The 20,194-nt window shown below is 40.7% G+C and overlaps 1 protein-coding gene across 4 annotated transcripts in view; it reads left to right on the top strand.

Annotated features, from left to right (window-relative positions):
* Nucleotides 1-20,194, top strand: part of HPS5 (HPS5 biogenesis of lysosomal organelles complex 2 subunit 2) — a 42,589-nt gene that overhangs the window by 20,564 nt on the left and 1,831 nt on the right. The window contains exons 9-21 of one of the 4 annotated variants that reach the window (XM_047690396.1): nucleotides 1,557-1,735; nucleotides 2,196-2,354; nucleotides 3,133-3,319; nucleotides 3,983-4,106; nucleotides 5,387-5,536; nucleotides 6,887-6,964; nucleotides 7,462-8,039; nucleotides 10,717-10,837; nucleotides 11,033-11,188; nucleotides 11,971-12,090; nucleotides 13,549-13,662; nucleotides 15,037-15,143; nucleotides 18,281-18,551. In XM_047690396.1, coding sequence (XP_047546352.1) covers nucleotides 1,557-1,735; nucleotides 2,196-2,354; nucleotides 3,133-3,319; nucleotides 3,983-4,106; nucleotides 5,387-5,536; nucleotides 6,887-6,964; nucleotides 7,462-8,039; nucleotides 10,717-10,837; nucleotides 11,033-11,188; nucleotides 11,971-12,090; nucleotides 13,549-13,662; nucleotides 15,037-15,143; nucleotides 18,281-18,551 — 2,344 coding nt within the window. Of the gene's footprint in view, nucleotides 1-1,556; nucleotides 1,736-2,195; nucleotides 2,355-3,132; nucleotides 3,320-3,982; nucleotides 4,107-5,386; nucleotides 5,537-6,886; nucleotides 6,965-7,461; nucleotides 8,040-10,716; nucleotides 10,838-11,032; nucleotides 11,197-11,970; nucleotides 12,091-13,548; nucleotides 13,663-15,036; nucleotides 15,144-15,927; nucleotides 16,409-16,452; nucleotides 16,599-18,280; nucleotides 18,552-20,194 lie in introns of those variants that run through there. The other 3 variants (XM_047690398.1, XM_047690399.1, XM_047690400.1) reach the window with 3 other exon arrangements.

Raw genomic sequence — 20,194 nt, 5'->3', positions numbered from 1 at the left:
AACATTATTAAGAAAATCATAAGAAAGAGCAAATACATTGACTATACCGTATTAATTGAAAAAAATTCGTATATCCATGGACCCGTGCAGTTCAAACCCATGTTGTTCAAGGATCAGCTTTATATTGCAATATGATTACTGTCTTTTGTGATGAGAACTTTAAGATCTAGTCGCTTAGCAATTTTGCAATATATGGTACAATATTGTGAACTGTAATCACAATGCTGTGTGTTAGATCTCTAGAATTTGTCAGCTAATTGCAAGTTTGTACCCCTTGACCAATATCCCCCACCCCTCCAGTCCCTGGTTTTCACCATTCTTCTCTGCTTCTACTTGTCCTGCTTTTTCAGGTTGCACCTATAAGTGAGATCAAAAACTAGTTTTTTAACTCCTTTCATGATGTTCTGCCAAGATAGGTATTTTCTCATGAACTGTTGATTTACGTACTGTGTTAAAATCTGTTTGTTTCCATCAGATTGTAACTCAGAAATGTTGTCATCTGGTCTCTGATGTCGAGTGCTCTCTTAAAGCCCCAATTTCTTTTCACGGAAAGTAGCATTTTATTTTACTTATTTTATTTTACCATTACTATTTTTTTTCCATTTATTTTATTTTATTTCTTTTCAGTGTTCCAGCATTCATTGTTTATGCACCACACCCAGTGCTCCATGCAATACATGCCCTCCTTAATACCCTCCACCAGGCTCACCCAACCCCCCACCCCCTGCCCCTCCAAAACCCTCAGCTTGTTTCTCAGAGTCCACAGTCTCTCATGGTTTGTCTCTCCCTCTGATTTCCCCCAACTCACTTCTCCTCTCCTTCTCCCAATGCCCTCCATGTTATTCCTTATGCTCCACAAGTAAGCGAAACCATACCATTACTATTTTTAATTCCGGTAGAGTTAACAAGCAGTTTAATCTGTTTTCAGCTGTACAATATAGTGGTTCAGCAGTTCTGTACATCACCCTGTGCTCACCACGACAATTGCCCTCCTCAATCCCCACCACCCATTTCTCCCATCCCCCCCCCCCCCCCCCGGCGACCATCAGTTTGTTCTCTGTAGTTAAGAGTCTGTTTCTTGGTTTCTTTCTCTTTTTCCTTTGCTCATGTGTTTTGTTTAGAAAGTAGCATCTTTCACATAGAAATTTAGAGAAGAGAGATGTGTTTTTGTTTTTGATCTTTCTAGAAGTGTCTAAAATATGTCTTCATTGAATTGCAAGTATAATAGCAATGAAATTCAGGCAAGCCAAACTCAATATAAAAAATGAATTTATTGGGGCGCCTGGGTGGCTCAGTGGGTTAAAGCCTCTGCCTTCGGCTCAGGTCATGATCCCAGGGTCCTGGGATCGAGCCCTGCATCGGGCTCCCTGCTCAGCAGGGAGCCTGCTTCCTCCTCTCTCTCTCTGCCTGCCTCTCTGCCTACTTGTGATCTCTGTCTGTCAGATAAATAAAATTTAAAAAAAAAATGAATTTATTAGAATAATTTCCATCCTTACCAACATGGAGAAGGAGTATGTGGTTAACCTTCTGTGTGTTCACCCCTGTGGGTTTTGTAGATCTTCAGGATGTAGCTGTCTGCAAGAATGAGCTGTTCTGTCTGCACCTCAGCGGGAAAGTCTCACATCTTTCTCTGTTGTCTGTGGAACGCTGTGTGGAACGCCTGCTGAGGAGAGGCCTGTGGAACCTGGCTGCTCGCACTTGCTGTCTTTTCCAAAATTCTATTATTGCCAGCAGAGTGAGTCAGAGTGCTTACCTGTTCACCTGGGTTGTTGGAACTGCACTAGTTTACAAGAGTGGGCTGCAAAGTTGCCTGTCTTCATTAGCCCTGTCTGTATGACCTACAGATGAAGCAGCAATAAATCCCTAATGGAATCTTGCCAGACAAATCTAGATGTGGGTGGTGGGTAAGAAAAAGGGTATACTTCCCACTGAAGAAAAAAAATTGCATTTTCTCAGAAACTTCGTTGAATTTCAGGCCTTGTTTTAAGGGGGTTGATTGTGTGTATGGTGACTCTTAATTCTTAATTCCTAAGATAATTCCCATTAAGTCTTTCTTGAGCTTATTAAACGTTTTTAAAGCACCTTTGAGGTTTTATGGTCTCTGTTAGACATTTTTCAGCATATTGGCCATTGAATTTAGACTTAGTTATAAGTAGTAAGCTGTTCTATTTGGTTTCTGCTTACCCTTTCATTAGGGAAGAAAATCTTTGACTGTAGATAAATTGGAGCATTTGAAGTCTCAGCTGGACGTCGCAACCTACAGTGATCTTATTTCTCAGCTGGAAGAATTGATCTTAAAATTCGAGCCTTTGGATTCAGCTTGCAGCAGTAGAAGAAGCTCCATTTCGTCACATGTAGGTATTTTTACTTTTTAGAAGGTCTATCTGCACAGTAAGGTTTCTCTTCCTTAGGTTGTACGCACATATCTCTTCAGATCCCAGAGCTTATCTTCCTTTCCATATAGTAGATTTGGGGCGGGGGGAGGGGTGCCAAGACGAGGCTTTCTTTCAGTTGTTGGGCGGCCCTCCTGAAGCAGCCATTTAGGTGTGTGTTGGAGCCATATTTTGTTTCATCATCATTTATTTATTATGTTCTGTTTCCCGACGTACCTCCTATAGCCTCCAGTACAAGTTCAGTTACTCCTAATCTGTGATGCTTTAGAGCAATTGGAGTCATAGTGCAGTTCAGGGTTATGTCCCTGCAGCCCCGTTCTCACTGCTGGGATTCATGGACGCAAGCTAGGGAAACATGGCAGTGTGTGAGTGTGAGCCAGAGGCCAGGGACCTAAACCTTGCTCGCCAGCTGGTTCTTTTAAACCAAAATTGTTGGGGTGCCTGGGTGGCTCAGTTGTTGGGCATCTGCCTTTAGCTCAGGTCATGATCTCAGGGTCCTGGGTCTGAGCCCCGCATCGGGCTCTCTGCTCAGTGGGGAGCCTGCTTCCCCCTCCCTCTCTGCCTGCCTCTCTGCCTACTTGTGATCTCTGTCTGTGTCAAATAAATAAAATCTTAAAACAACCTATCATTGTTACTGACTTGCTACCTACTTGTGTTGGTTGTTCTCTTAAAAAAAACATTTTTGTGTTAAAAAGTAAAGTTTCACTTTGATTTTTTGGGGGGTTCTTCTTATTTTTAGGAAAGTTTCAGCATCTTGGACTCTGGTATTTATCGTATCATTAGTAGTAGAAGAGGCAGTCAGTCAGATGAAGATTCTTGTTCGCTTCATAGCCAAACCCTCTCAGAAGATGAGAGACTCAAAGAATTTGCCTCACATCAAGAAGAGGACCCACCAGATCAGTGTTGGGGCTCACACGGAAATGAAGGTAATGATGACGTGTTTTGTTGGTTGCTGACAGGAAGTAGTTATTTTCTGTGACTTCTATTTGCCAGGATTAACTTGTGCATCAAGTTTTCTGTGTGGAGTTAATAATTTTTATTATGTTGATAGACTTTCCATGTAGATCTACTTGCCACTGGAAGAATGGGTTTATGTTTAGTTGTGTTTTCCCCCCTCCTGTTTAGGTTAATGTTGATACAGTCCCTAATTTTGATCATGCATCAGAGTCCTGGAAAAGTTAAAGAAGGTCATTAACCAGTGGAGTAGAACAGTTTTATCTTGACTAACCAAATTATTTTCCATCAGGAATGAAAAATTACTACAGTTTTGGGGGCTATTGCCTTCACTTTTCGATGTTCAAATATTCCTGTGACTGAACTGTTGAGAAGAGATAATAGAGACTGTAAACCTTCCTTTTTGACTTACGGGGATTCAGGGTTAGTAGGAAAATGAAGGTACCTGCCTAAGTGTTTTATATGTGGACCATCCCATGCATCTTGTAAACTTGTGTTCTGCTCATTTGTATCTGGGTCAGTTGTGATTTGGTATGGAACCCTTCATTTCCTTTGGTTTATTCATTTCAGAAATTTTTTTAAAGATTTAAATGATTAAATTTTGTTTCTTTGTCCCCCCCCATTCCATTTATCAGACAGTGTTTCCCATGTTCCCGGGACATCTGAGACAGATAAGAATGAAACTTTTCTCCCCTTCAGCATTCCGCTTTCATTTCGTTCTCCATCTCCTCTTGTGTCTCTTCAGGCTGTCAAGGAAAGGTACGTTAGTCCTGTCACAGAATCCCGTTTCTTGCTTCCCTTCAGTTGTTACGTTAGGTGCTTTTGTGCTGAGAATGGAAAGACATTTTTAAAATTATTTATTTTTAAAAAGGGTTTTATTTATTTGAGAGAGAGAATGCACCTGAGTGAGAGAGAGCTGGGAGTGGGAGTGGTATGGGGTGGGGGGTACAAGTGGAGGGGCAGAGGTAGACGGAGAAGCAGACTCCCTACTGAGCGGGGAGTCTGATACCTATGCAAAGATTAGGAGCTTGGTCCCAGGACCCTGGGATATTGAACCAAGCAGAAGGCTGATGGTTAACCGACTGAACCACCCAGGTGCGCCTGGAAAGACATTTTCAATGAGAAAAAAAAAACAAAGTCTCTAGGTTATTTCTCATATAAACTCTTATCGAGGCTATTAACTTCTCATTTCCATCTTGGGCAATGTAGCTTTCCTCTTTGAGTAGTTGGATGTTTGAGTTGTTTTAAAATGTGCTCTCCACCCAAGAGACAGAGCAAAAGTTTGAAAAATCTGTTGTTTTCCTTTTCCCTGATAGGAACAGTTTCCATATATCGTTATTCATCTCTTGATCCTTTCTCAGTTTAGGCTCAGAATTGGAGACTCTTTGGAGGTCTTTCTCACTACTCTATGGGCCTAGAATTGGCACTTGAGTTTGAGAGAAAAGATTTTGTAAAGCTTCTTTTTTTTTTTTTTAATTTTATTAGATTTTGTAAAGCTTCTTAACTGCTTATCTGAGTCTCCCTGGATACAATTTTATGTTTTTTTTTTTTTTAATTTTAACTTTAATTCTAGTATAATTAACATACAGTGTCCTATTAGTTTCAGATGTATAATGTAGTGATTCACTTACCAGCTGCAGTTTTGCTTATCCTTGGAGGATATGTTGTGACTAGTTAGCCACTGAGTCTCATGGAGAAATTTTATTATTTCTCTGGCCAGAATGGGGCAGGTGATCACATGGCCTCCTTTGCCTAAGTTGACAGAAACCATGTAGACATAGCTGGAGTTAAAGACGTTTCCTTTAGCACCAAATCAAAGCAGTTTAGTAAAAGAAGTGACTCCTTACTATACTGTAAATTTTATGTGGGCCTTATATGAAATTTGTGGTTGATTAGGGAAGTTACTATAAGCATAGTCTTTATTAAGTCCAGATTGCCTTTCTAGGACTAACAGGAACAGAGCACTCAGGTACTGAATTTTTTGTTTTGGGGAGTAATGAGGTTTTTTTCATATTCGTTTTTTGGTATTTGACTTCCAGCGTTTCTAGTTTTGTACGTAAAACTACTGAGAAGATTGGCACCCTTCATACAAGCCCTGATCTGAAAATAAGACCAGAACCCAGAGGTGAGGAGCAGTTATGTGAAGAGGAGATGAGTCTAGTCACCTACCCAAAGGAAGACGACACTGAGTAAGCTCTTGCCTATATATCTGGGTAAATTCTAGAGGACTCAGCTGTCTTTTTGAAGAAAGGCTTAGACTCTGTGCTATTGAGAAGGCACACATATAACCCTGTTCATTATAGATTGTGTAGCTCATAAAAAATGTGAATACCATTAAGTAAGTGTTAGAAAATGACATGAGTCATTTTTTTTTTTTAAAGGTTTTATTTATTTATTTGACATGGGGAGGGGGGTGCGTAAGAAGGGAGAGTGATAGGCAAAGGGAGAGGGAGAAGCAGGCTCCCTGTAGAGCAAGGAAGCTGGTGCGGGGCTCCATCCCAGGACCCTGGGAACATGACCCAAGCTGAAGGCAGGTGCTCAGCTGACTGAGCCACCTAGGCACCCCCTCCATAGCACATCTTTTGAGAGAGTTTTAATTTAGTACCTCTTTCATCTTTGCCCTGCATAAACTCCCAACCTCCAAATCTCTTCAAACTTCTGGGATGTTAGAGTATTAGATTAAGAGGATGACCAATGATCAAGGCTCTGTGCTTCTGACTAGTATGTGACCTTGGCTAAGTCACTAATGCTCTCTGGCCTGTAGTGCATTTTGGTCTTGTCATGAACCTTCTTAGGGTATGCTGGTGGCGTCTTCATTATGAATGGAGTTGTAGCAGAGCCCTTGCTCTGGCACAGTGTGAAGTGTGTCCATCTGGTCTCTGCCTTAACACATAATTCAGGGGATCTGAGCATTAGAAGCATGCAGGCTCAGCACTTACCCAGGGATTGAGAGCCCCACAGGCCCAGTGTATGTAGACAGTCAGATGAAACAGAAGAGTTTGGCGAATCCATATATATATCGGAAAAACAGTACAACTATAGCTGTGGCCTTGAAAGGAGCCCTCAGTGTGACCTTAGCCCCCCCTTTCCAGCCTCATTTCCAGCCACATCGTTCCAAGTGCTGTAAATTCCAGTCCTGTCAGAGCGCTGGGTGGGGATACTTCACTACCTTTCTTTCTTTCACCTGCACTATCCTCCCTCCCCACCCCCATTATTCTTCTGAACTCACAAACTGCCTCCAGGGGAAGGCATCCTTTGATTGCCTCCTCAGAATAATAATTGCTTTCATTGTGCGTTAATAGCACAATGTTTGTGTTGCTCTTCGGATTTGCTTTATTCTCATTTGTAGTTAGTTGTTTGCATACCTTTCTTTCTCACTAAACCTTACTCATCTTGAAGCCATAGACCATTTTTTAATACTCCTCTGTTTGTGTCTTGTAATATTAATATTAAGTACAATACTTGCCACTTAGTAAGCACTTAGAAACATTTGTTTAAGGATGCGCTAATCCCCTCTAACTCTTTTCATACTTTTCTAGGGGCAAAAAAGAAGTAATTAGTCAACCTCTGGAAGAAGACAAGCTCCAAGAGCTCAAAGTAGCAACAGCAGAAGCAATGTGAGTATTTATGAATGAGAGAGTTTTCTAATGAATGGGAATGACTTTGAGGTCATCGGTAGTGGTTCTGAGACCGTGTGGGGCAGAGGTAGTCTCATTTGCAATTGAAATTCAACAATTAGTATTAAAGTTAGCACTCTCTGTATTGTCATCTTGCTGAGATAATTGTTGAAGAGTTGAAAAGTAACATTTATTCCTAAGAAATGTTTCATCCAGTAGGTTTGTTTAGCATGAAATAATGTGTTTTAAAAAAAACACATGGAGCGTGGGATGCCGGGGTGGCTCAGTTGGGCATCTGCCTTCAGCTTGGGTCATGATCTCAGGGTCCTGGGAACAAGCCCGCGTCAGGCTCTCTGCTCAGTGGGGAACCTGCTTCTCCCTCTCCCTGCCTCTCTGCCTACTTGTGATCTCTCTGTGTCAAATAAATAAATAAAATCTTTAAAAATATATAAAAAAACACATGGGGCATAAATTTCATATTTGTCTGTCTCGCACAGGACCAAGCTAGAGGACCCACTGGTTTTGTTTGAACCCACGTCTCTGAGGATGATCTTACAGGAGTGGCTCTCGCAGTTAGAAAAAACATTTGCCACGAAGGACTTTACAGTTATTTCAGATACTGGCAACTCATCCATGACATCAAACCAGGATATGCTGTCATTTGAAGAGTCAGAAAAGGAAATGTTAGATGAAAACAGTGAAAAAGAAAAGGGGGACTCTTTAGGCAATGAAGAAAATGTTGATCCAACAGCGTGTGAATCTACAAATAGTCCGAGGGAGCCCTTGGTTGACCTTTTCCAAGTATGTTCTCCGTGCAGCATAGCCAGCTGTCTTCAGAAGGACCTGGCTGAATTGACAACGTTGTGTTTGGAATTGAATGTATTGAATCCTGAGACCAAAAGCGCAAGTGGACATGTGGACCACACTTCACAACAGTACTGTCCTGAAAGTCTGGCTTGCCAGTTCATAAAGAAGTATTTTTTTCTCCTGGACTTGAAAAGAGCAAAGGAGAGTATCAAGCTTAGTTACGCTAACAGTCCTTGTGTTTGGGATACTTTTATTGAAGGACTGAAAGGTAATAATCAGATTGCCTTATCAAATAGAAATTAGTACAGAGCACAATAGCATCTTAGCATGTTCACATTTAAAGAAAAAGAGTGAAGTACAAAATCACTTCTATTCTGGCCAACCCTTCTGTTTCCCACTCAATTTAATTTTTAATAGTTCTTCAAACATTGATTTCATTTGCAATGGTATTAATAAGAAATTCATTTTATTTCATGCTCAGTCATACTCAAAAAATGTACATAGCAGTGTTGAAGAAGTTGGGTTTACTGTAAAATGTTTTATAAATGTATAAATAGAAAAACAAAATCCTTTATGTAACTTACTAATGCAGAGATAATCTATGCCATTTATTGAGTACTTACTGTGTGTCAGGTATAAATATTTCAATAGGCATCATCTCATTTCTTCCTTATAAATGTCTTCAGAGTAGATGGTGTTATTCCATTTAACGGGGGAAGAAACGGAGGTAGAGAGAGATTGTAATAGTTGAGTAGGCTGAATTGCTGAGTAAATATCTCCTAATAACTCAGATACAGTAGAAGTTTATTTCTTGCTCCTGTCACTCCAGGACAGGTTCCAGGTGAGTGGGAAGCTCTCTTCCATGTGGGTAATCCAGGGTTCAAAGTTTCTATCATTTCTTTGAACTCTGTCTTCCTTTGGGCTTGTGATTGAGGATGGATTGCCATGTCCCAGGGAATGCATGTGGAAGGGGCAGACATGCTGTGCCCTCTTAGAGGCCTGATCTTATAGTGCCTGACATCTTGTGTTTTATGTCCCATTGGTGAGAATTCTATCACATGGTTTCCCTACCCGTGAAGGAGAGTGGGAAATGTAAGCTGTCCAGGTGTCTAGAAAGAAAGGAATGGTAGGGGCTAATAGCTTGTCTTTCTGCTTCAGGGATTTTGGTGGACAGGCAGCAGTCTCCATTTCACACTTGACTGAAAGTGTGTGTCATCCTCCTGTGGAAACCAGCTTTTGTACCTCAGACCATGTATGCTCTTTCCACTGTACGGTCCCATGTTTTGGAATAATTGATTTAGACTGGAAACACACCTTTCATTCATTACCAAAAGCTAACAATCACAAGTACCTATAGATTTTTATATTGTCTTTATAAACTTAAAGACCTTCTGGTTTTCCAGAAACATGATCTGTGGTTATTGTTCTGCTTCAGTTCACATTTAAGAGTTAACAGCATACAAAATGATTTCAGTTTCTTTCTCTGAGTTGAGGTAGACTTTTATGTTAAATAAGAAAATTTATTTCTCTTCCACTAGGTTCAAATGTTTCGCGTTATTACTTAGCGGAACTTTGCAATATCTGTCTCTTATGTGATCATACTCAACCCTGAAGAGAGTCTCATCAGCCTGAGTAGTGGTTAACTTATTACCAGAGCTGGAGAGAGCCGGTGGGTTGGGTGCTTTGAGGTGATGCAGCTGCTTGCTTAACTTCAGGGGGAGACGTTTGGCTTAGCCCCCACCCAGTTATAAAGCTTGCCCTCTCGTCTCCAGCTCTAAATGCTGGCTGCCTTCTCTGAATTTGTCCAAGTACTTACTGCCTGACACAGTCATATAGACAATAATGAAACTGTGGAATGATTTTAAAAAACCCATGTATCAGAAATGGAAGGTCTGGTTTTCAGAGAGGATCTGAACAGGTTCCACCCTTTTGCTAGTGATATAATTAAGGAAAGCAGCTTTTGGAGCTGTTCTTGGGGATTTGTCTTCAGAGCCAGGTGAAAACTACTTTGAAAAACTCATTTCAGAGGCTCCTGGCTGGCTCAGTCAGTGGAACATGAAACTCGAAACTCTTGATCTCTGGATTCTAAGTTCGAGCCGCACGTTGGGTGTAGAGATTACACCCAACTTTAAAATCTTTTTAAAATCTTTTTTTAAAAGCCCTCACCTTAGATTCATGTGTGCGTGTGTTTTTGTGTGTGTGTGTGTGTGTTTTTAAACTACAAGTAGTTTAGCTAGGTCATAACTCACGCTTTTCTTTAAATGACCTGGCTATAATGGATGGTTATTAAAAATAGGTGAAATTTTAAGTTAATTTATTTTGTCCAAAAAGTTCGAGCACAGGCACTGGTTCTAGGAAAAATGAGAAATTTGGCCTTGATGGTAGATATATAACATATATATGTTAGACACACACACACACTGTTGATTTAGTGTATAACATATATATACTAATATATGTTATCCTTATTTGAGGGTGATAGTGGCTTATATTACTGGTTATATGTTCTTATTTAAAAATTGCAATGTGCTTTGCCTCCCAATTTGATTTTAAGGTCTTTATTTTTTTTTAAGATTTTATTTACTTATTAGAGATCACAAGTAGGCAAGAGAGGCAGGCTGTGGAGGGCGGGGAAACAGGCTCCTGGCTGAGCAGAGAGCCCGATGCGGGGCTCAATGTGGGGCTGGATCCCAGGACCCTGAGATTATGACCAAGCCGAAGGCAGAGGCTTAACCCACTGAGCCACCCAGGTGCCCCTAATCTTAAGGTCTTTAAAAGTAGGCTTTGTGTCTTATTCTTTTTTGTCAGTCCTTCAGTGCTTAAACATTGTGCCATGCACCCAGTAGGTCCATGACTAATGATTGTTGAATGAGTGAGTTTATTGTGTTGAACTGAATTCTCAACAGCTATGAGATGAAAGGAAAAGGGTGTGCTTTATCTTTCAGAAATGGCAAGTTCCAATCCTACATATATACAGATGGAAGAAGGAGACCTACCAACAAGAATAAAGTTATTGAATGACTCAGTCCCCTTTAACAATCCTTTGTTGATTGCTCATGCTACCCGGTAAGTTGTCGTGTATGTTGTTTATATGAATAAAGCACATATTTTTTTGTTTGTGTCTTAATCTCTAAAGTTTTACTCAGTCGCCTGGTGGGCAGTTTCTTGTTATTTTTATTTCTCATAAGTGCTTAGATGATGTAACCAAGTTACATCATCCGGTTGAAGTTGGAGACTTACTTGTTTTGTTTTTAAATGCAGATTGTATGAGAGGTTTGGAGAATCTGCCCTTCGGTCCTTAATCAGATTTTACCCATCTATCTTGCCTTCGGATGTCATGCAACTTTGTCATCATCATCCTGGTCAGTTTTTGGCCTACTTAGACAGTCTGGTGAAATCAAGGCCTGAAGATCAACGGTGAGAAGGCGAGAACATTTGCAGATTCCCCTTTGCGTTGACGGGATATTGTTTCCCTTGTAGAAGCCATTGTAATGTTTTTACTGCCAACTGCCACGGAGCTGAGGCCCCTACCATGAAAGAGGGTGATTGTAGTCATTACCTTTCTGTCACAGTCCATCGCGCACACCATAAATGTGCGCAGACTATGTTTCTCTTCCTCCCTGCTCAGGGATTCTCAGGTGACCAATAAGGTGATTTTATTCTTAGTATGAAATTAAAGCCCTGCTTCTGGTCCTCTGCTAGGGCAGATAAGCTTCTTTGTTGTCAGGGCTGGTGAGTGCATTTGTTGCCCCCTCTTTACTGATAATATCCCAGCTTTTGTGGGATCTCATCTTTTTGTGGATCTCAGTTCCAGTTCTTTATCCCTTTTTTTAGATCGAGGTCTCATTTCCTATTTCCACATGGCCCTTGGTTGTTGAAACTAGCAACAGCCCCCCCATCACCCCCTTTTATCCTCTGATTAATTTACATGTGCTATACTAGCCTTATTTCTCTCTCTCTCTTTTTTTTTTTTTTTTTTTTTTTTTTTTTTTTGGCCCTTGGACATTTTCTTTATTATCTTGAACCCACCTGTTCATTTAAAAGGCTGTCAGATTTTCACCTGCATTTCTAGACATTTTGTAGCAGAGCATTTTCATCTACTATTTTTATCCCCTAATAACATTTTCTTCACATTCCCACATTTTATGTCTCCTTTCTCAGTGTGAAGATTGGTGATTTTGTCCCCAACTTTCTTTTAGGCCATCCTTCCTTGAGTCCCTTCTACAACCAGAGTCTTTGAGATTGGATTGGCTGCTTTTGGCCATGTCCCACGATGCTCCCCCAAGCACAAGCATGATGGACGATGAAGGAAACCCTAGGTACAAAAGTTCTCTTTCTAAGCTCTGATTTTCTTCTGGAATGGAACGACTAGTCACATACAGCATTCTGGGCTTTCGTCAGGGAGAGCTATGGAAGAGACTGACTCAAGTCATGATAGTAATGAAATTGTATTTCTTAGTGGTTCTGAACATTTTTTGAGTTATAGATCTTATAAGGATCTGATGATTCCTTTCAGAAAAATGCACATCTCTGCATAATTTTGCACATGATTTCAGGTTAAACTGACCATCTGAAGCTCTTTCATGGATCTATATTAAGAGTCTTTGACGATTCAGTCTATATTAGAAGGAAAAAAATTGCATGTTTTCATACTGGAAATTTCTAGACATAGCTTGATTTGGGACTAAAAAAAATAACTATTCATAAAAAAATATGCATTGGCACATATAATGTATTAGAAATGTTCCTTGTGTTTTCCTCTAGCAGAAGCTTTTTTTTTTTTTAAAGATTTTTATTTATTTATTTGACAGAGAGAGATCACAAGTAGACAGAGAGGCAGGCAGAGAGGAAGGGAAGCAGGCTCCCTGCTGAGCAAAGAGCCCAATGTAGGGCTTGATCCCAAGACCCTGGGATCATGACCTGAGCCGAAGGCAGAGGCTTTAACCCACTGAGCCACCCAGGCGCCCCTAGCAGAAGCTTTTTAAAAGCCCCCTAAGTGCCTATCTTATATGCCTAGACAAAAAGTCTAGAATGACATACAGTGGCTGTCTGTGAGTGATGAATTATAGGCTTCTTTCTTTTGCTTTTGAATAATTAAAAATGTCTAATTTTTAAAAATAGGTAATTGATTTTACTGGAGAAACAGAATTGCCATAAATTAAAATTACATATTTGAATATTTTGATTAGTAACCTCAGTCAACCAGCAGACTATGCCCAAAACTTTAAAGACATCTAACCAAGCAAGCACCAAATGTTTGCAGAACCACAGCAAAATTTTAAGTACCACAGTAGACTAGTGATAAGGCCTTTGTCCTATAAAAGTGTTTAGTGCCTTCCATGTCTTAGAAATATAGTTTAGCTGCCTTTAGCTTTTTTACAGAGCTGATCCTATCCAGGATTTATGATGAGAAACTAAAGAGGAATTGTTATCCAAAATTCGGATGAGTGGAATACAGTGAGAGAAAATGTATAACGAGATTTATATATAATTAGATGAATGTAGTTACAGAACAATTAGGAAATAAAACCTGTCAGTGACCGATATACATAGAAAAATTTTTTTAAAAAGAATAAAACTTAGGAAAAAATAAATAGGTATTTGTACAGAAAAAAAATAGCTATTTTTAATTTTTCAAAAGCCAAGTAGAAATGTTTGAAAAATACAATAGTAATGGAACAAGTAAAATTAAACTCTGTTTTTATCTATAGATAATGAATAAACATTTTGTAGAATGTATTTCGTATTCCATTTACTGAGAGCTTTTTACTTCACAGGCCTCATTCACACTTGTCTTCGTGGGGCTACAGTCAGCTGATGCTATATCTCATCAAACTACCTGCAGATTTTACAACCAAAGAGAAAATGACTGACATCTGTAAGTCTCATGGGTAAGTGAGAATTTTTTTTAGAAGCTGAAGTTAAAGATTGGAATCATCTCAATTAATAGCTTTACAGTGAAGGGCTTGAATTGGTATGCTTTATCATTTGGGAATTCTCTTTACTATGGAAAAGTTTCTTTTGTTTTAAGTGCTAGTAGAGTAAACATCTTTTGCCTTTTAAATTTTGTGTGTATTTTTTCTTTGTGTAGAAGACACTGGCCCTTGCGAATTTCTCTTTCCCCCTGGTCCTTAGCTAGCCCCAGTTCTCAGGCACTTAGATGGTATTTAATTAAGCACCAGACTGTGTGATAAGACTTATAATTGGTGCAGGGTTCTCGAGAAGCCAGAGATCAGAATGTGCCCAGTAGAAGTGCTGGTGAAGAACTTAAGGAGGAGATGAGACTTTGGAGGTAAAAGCCCTGAAGACTGGACAAGATTTTTATTGATAAAGGAGCCCAAGACGAGGAGGGCAGGGGCATGAGAAACTGACATCGCTTTTTGTCTGTACCACATATCAGTTCTTTATTGCCTGGCAGTGTTATCTTATGGCTCCACCTGGATTATAATCTTTTGGAGATAGGGACCTGTGTCTTCCTTTTTTCCTCATAATGCCTTAATTCAGACAGTGGTAGGTACTTGATACATATTTGTTCTGTGATAATAAGGGATGAGACTAGCCAGGTATGGTGGGTGATGAGATGATATAGGACCTTGACAGTTCGTCAGAAGAATTTAGTTATCAGTAGAGACCTTTTAGACTTTGGGGTACAAAAATGGCATGATAAAAATGGAGCTTTCTGGAGATCATTTCTGGTGTCATACATGAGAAGGGTTGGAGACAGGAGGGCCAGCTAGGAAGTTGTTGCAGTAATTCAGGTACGACTGAATTGGTGATTAGTAAGTAGGGCAGCAGAAGGAGCACATTCTGAAGGAAAATGCAGTGGGACTTAGACACAATGGGTATAGCAAATGAAGGAGGGGGAAGAGTCAAGGAAGACTTCCATAGTTTGCATATTTGGGGAAGAAATCTGAAAGTTTATGAAGTATATAAGATTATACATTTCATAATTGGTGCTTGGCCTAAAATGTCAGTATTTATCTCTAGCTTTTATTCTTTTTTTTTTCTTTTTTAAATACTCCAGATCAGGGCTAATAGAGCTGTCTGTAATGATGGAATTATTCTACTGTGTTGTCCAATATGGTAGCTACTAGCCACTGTGGCTATTGAAAACTTAAAATATGGATTGGTCAGCTGAAGAACTGACTTTTTATTTTATTTAAATTTAAGCAGCCATATGTGGCTAGCATCTACTATATTGGGCAGCATAGCTCCAGATAAATTCACTGTTTTGATTCCTTTCTTCAACTTTATTCTCTTTAAAGTTTCTGGTCTGGATATCTTTCTCTTTGTTTGGAACTGGAGAGAAGAAGAGAGGCCTTCACCAATATTGTGTGCCTGAATGATATGAGCCTGATGGAAGGGAACAATGGTATGTAAATCCCAACTGGTTACTCTTGGTTATAGTATTTTAGAAATCACTGCAGATTTTTCAGTAAGAAATTTGGTGAACATTTTGATGATCCCATATGTAATTCTGTAATTCTAGCTAGCCATCAAATTTGTGGATGTTTGTTTTTGTTTTGTTTTTTTTGTGTGGGGGGGGTTTTTTTGGTTGGTTTTCTTTTTTTCTAAAGATTTTATTTATTTGATAGAAAGTGAGCAAGAGTGAGCAGGAGTGAGGGGAGGGGCAGAGGTAGAGGGAGAAGCGGGCTCCCTGCTCACAGGACTCAATCCCAGGACCCTGGGACCATGACTCAAGCTGAAGGCAAACGCTTAACTGACTGAACCACCAAAGCATCCCGCAGGTTTGTTCTTTTTCATTTATTTTGTTTGTTCTTATCTATATCACTTAGTGTTTCACAAAATCATAATTAGGAATAAACTATAGGCATCTTTTTTTTTTAAATTTTATTTATTTATTTGTCAGAGAGAGTGAGCATAGGCAGACAGAGTGGCAGGCAGAGGCAGAGGGAGAAGCAGACTCCCCGCTGAGCAAGGAGCCCGATGTGGGACTCGATCCCAGGATGCTGGGATCATGACCTGAGCCGAAGGCGGCCGCCCAACCAACTGAGCACCCAGGCGTCCCAATATAGGCATCTTTTTTTATTAATGAGTGTCTGCTTTGTGTTAGGCACTATACTAGGTCTTTTTTCATTGCTGGTTAAGTAAGATAACAAGCTGTTGGAATAGTTCCTGTTATTTCTGTTTTACAGAAGTTACAACTGAGACCTCGAGGAAGGACAGTTAGTTTCCCCAGAGCCATACCACTGGTGGAGCAGGTGTTCAGACCCAGGTCTGATTATCTCTAAAGTTTGTGTTCAGATTCTTTTCTCAGAATCGTATTGCCTTTTCCACAGCCAAATGTTAGATCATCAGAATGAACTTAAAGTAGAGTGGCAGTCAGCTTTTCCTAAGCTTCATAGGTATTTAGATAATTAAAAAATTTTTTTTAAATTTTCATCAGTCCAGCCTAGATACAATGGCAATCAGAAGGCCGGGCTTAGATAATGGTATCTGAGGCCTGAGAGTCTGTCGTGTTGCTTTATTCGCCTCCGTGCAAAGATGCCAACCGCGTGACATCAGGGTCCTTCATTCAGCAGTGTGACCTACAGCCTGGTTCAGCCCTGTTGGTGTGGGAGAGGGAAAGTTCCATCCGGGCAGAGAAGCCAGTGACTGGCAAGTGTTAGCTTCAGTTGTCCCAACTGTCACAACAATTACTTAGATCATCTCTGTTTCAGAAATGAAGAGGAGGGCTGGGTGGTTCTGCAGGACTAGAGCTGTAGACGTGGATACACTCCTGAAAAATAACCAGAACAGTTATGATAGGCGTGGTTTATATTTTTCAAGTTCTATCAAGATGTTTATTATATATAAAAACTGAAAATTCAGGGGTGCCTGGGTGGCTCAGTGGGTTAAAGCCTCTGCCTTCAGCTCGGGTCATGATCCCAGGGTCCTGGGATCAAGCCCCGCATCGGGCTCTCTGCTCCACAGGGAGCCTGCTTCCTCCTCTCTCTGCCTGCCTCTCTGCCTACTTGTGATTTCTGTCAAATAAATAAATAAAATATAAAAAAAAAAAAAAAAAACCTGAAAATTCGGGAAGCATAAAGAAGATAAATATCACTTAAAATCCTTTCTGCCCGGGGCGCCTGGGTGGCTCAGTGGGTTAAAGCCTCTGCCTTCGGCTCAGGTCATGATCCCAGGGTCCTGGGATTGAGCCCCGCATTGGGCTCTCTGCTCAGCAGGGAGCCTGCTTCCTCCTCTCTCTCTCTCTGCCTGCCTCTCTGCCTACTTGTGATCTCTGTCTGTCAAATAAATAAATAAAATCTTAAAAAAAAAAATCCTTTCTGCCCAGATAAAAGGATTCTGAATATTTTGTTAAAGTAATAATAGCAGCTGTTCTTACCCTTGGTGTAATAAATGGGGGTCTTTTCTTGACACTCTGTTTCCCTGTAACTCATATTAATCACGCTTCAAGGCATGTTGGTTTTACTGCCAGATGTAGATCTCCTGTCTGTGTACCTCCTTTGGCTCTACCACCAGCTCTCTGGTCCTAGCTACTTGCCCAGATGGCTGCGGTAACCTCAGAATTAGTCATCTGGTTTCTGTTCTCTCCCACATTTAATCTATTTTCCCTATAGCAACCAGAAGCATTCCTTTTTTTTTTTTTTTTTTTTCCTTCATCTTCTAGTCCTGATGCCCTGTGACCTCAAGCTGCCCATATGTGAGCCCCAGGCATGTGCTCTCTAAGCTTGCCAGGTCTTTCAGCTGTCTGCTTACCTGTCCCATCCTCATGGAGCCCTTCTCAGATCCTTCCCCAAATCTGTCATTCTAATGGTTTCCTGATCTTTTTTTTTTTTTTTTTAAAGATTTTATTTATTTGACAGACAGAGATAACAAGTAGGCAGAGAGGCAGGCAGAGAGAAGGGGGAAGCAGGCTCCCTGCTGAGCAGAGACCCTGATGTGGGGCTTGATCCCAGGACCCTGGGATCATGACCTGAGCTGAAGGCAGAGACCTAACCCACTGAGCCACCCAGGTGCCCCTTTTCTTTTTTTAAAGTAAAGATTTCATTTATTTATCTGGGAGAGTGTGCACGCGGGAGAAGCAGGCTTCCCCTGAGCAGGGAGCCCAATGTGGGACTCGATCCCAGGACTCGGGGATCATGACCTGAGCCAAAGGCAGATGCTTAATGAACGAGCCACACAGGCACTGTGGTTCTCTGGTCTTTATCACACTTGGCCCAGTTTATAAGTACAGATTTATTTCTGTGTTTATCTGGGTTCTGCCCCCTTTACTGGACTGTGAGCTCCACAAGAGTTAGCACTCATCATGTCTGGCTGGTCCCGCACAGCACCTTGGGTGCCTAGCCTAGGCTATACCTGGGAAATTCCTGAGTAAGTGGGTGAATGAAGAATTTTGGAGCTAATTTTGTTACTTCTCCTTATCGTACATTACTCAACAAATGTTCAGAAGCAACTTTGTGTTAGGATGGTTTTGACCATGTCCCGTATGCAGGCAGAGTGCTAAGAGCCATTAGAGCCAACATTTGTGTGTTTCTGCGTGTGTAGGTTGGATCCCAGAGACTGTGGAGGAATGGAAGCTTCTCCTACATCTCGTACAGAACAAGAGCACAAAGCCAAGCCCCCAGAAGTCACCAAATGGGAACTTCAATGATGGGCCTTCCCCCATCAACGTGGAGAATGTGGCACTCCTGTTAGCTAAGGCTATGGGCCCGGATCGGGCCTGGTCCCTCCTACAGGAATGTGGTTTAACCGTGGAGCTGTCAGAGAGGTTTACCAGAACCTGCAATATCCTAAGGATTGCTGAGAAAAGGCAGAGGTAATAACTTGTCACACCTTGTCACGCCCTTTCCACAGGTACTTGGGGAATGTGGAAGCTCACAGATTTTCAGAAGGGGGTGGGGCTCTAAAGATGACTCAGCCCAGCCTTTCCCTAGTAGCTGAGGGAGCTGAGACTTCTCTGCTGCTGAAGGACAAGCCTAAGGTAATGCTTTGTTTCACAGTCATGACCGAGACCCTTGCGGACCAATGTGAACACCCAGAGGTGACGTGTACTAGTTTGCAAAGACAGCACCAAATGTCACATAGTCTCAGGGCTTTTTTTGTTTTTGTTTTCATCGTGGTAAAATACAGATAACGTAAGATTTACCATCTTAACCATTTTTAAAGTGTCTGATTCAGTAGTGTTAAGTATATCCATATCATCTTGCAAAACTTAAACTTTACCTATTAAGCAACTCCTCATAACCGCCTCTGTGTGGCTTCTGGCAACCACCAGTCTCCTTTTGTCTCTGTAATTTTGACTTATCCAAGGGAGGTATTCCCCAAGACCCCCAGTGGATGATACCTAAAACCATGGATATATTGAACCTCTATATGTACTGGGTTGTTTCCTATATAGGCATACCTGTGATAAAGTTTAATTTATAAGTTAGTGAGAGATTAATAATAACTGATAAAATAGAAGTTATAACAGCATACCGGAATAAAGGCTATATGAATACGGTCTTTCTCTCTCTCTCTCTCTCTCCCCCTCTCTATTTCTTGCTCTCTCTCTTTGTCTCTCAAAATATCTCATTGTATCGTACTCACCTCTCTTCCTGTGATAATGGGAGTTGATAAAATGCCCACGTGATGAGCTGGACTGAGGGGAGTGACTTAGGCATTGTGACGTAGTGTTCGGCTACTCTTGACCTTCTGATGGGATGTCAGAAGGAGGATTGTTTGCTTCTGGACCATGGTTGACTGTGGGTATCTGAAACCATAGAAAACAAAACTGTGGGTAAGGGAGGAGGACTACTGTATTATAAGTATCTTATATCAGTGAATTCATATGGTGCTTTCCTTTTTAATGACTGGCTTATTTCACTTACCATAGTGTTTTCAAGGTTCGTTCATATTAGAGCATGTGCCAGGATTTCCTTCCTTTTTAGGGTTGAATAGTAGTCCGTTGTGTGGACGTACCACATTTTGTGGATCCATTCAACATGGGATGCTTCCCCTTATGTCTCTTATGTGTAAAGCTGCTGTGAACACAGACGTACAAATGTCTCTTTGAGACCCCGCTTCCAATTCTTTTGGGTGTGTACCCAGAAGTGGAATTGCTAGATTATATGGAATTCTATTTTTAATTTTTTGAGGAACTGTCATACTGTTTTCCATAGGGGTTACCATTTTACATCCCCACCAGTAGTGCAGAAGGGTTCCATTTTCTCTGTATTCTCAGTTAACACTAGTTACTTTCTTTTTGACAGTACCCATCCTAATGGGGGTGAGGTGAGAGGATACTGTGGCTTTTATTTGCATTTCCCTAATGATTAATGGTGCTGTGCATCTTTTCATACATTTGTTGGCTGTTTGTATATTATCTTTGGAGACCTCTGTTCATGTCCTTTTTCCTAATTTTTAATCGTATTGTTTTTCTTTTTTGAATTTTTTGTATATTCTGGATATTAACCCTTT

This window comes from Lutra lutra, chromosome 10, assembly GCF_902655055.1.
Source record: "Lutra lutra chromosome 10, mLutLut1.2, whole genome shotgun sequence".
In the NCBI taxonomy this organism is placed as follows: Eukaryota; Metazoa; Chordata; class Mammalia; order Carnivora; family Mustelidae; genus Lutra; species Lutra lutra.
This window is presented reverse-complemented; position numbering and strand designations above follow the sequence as displayed.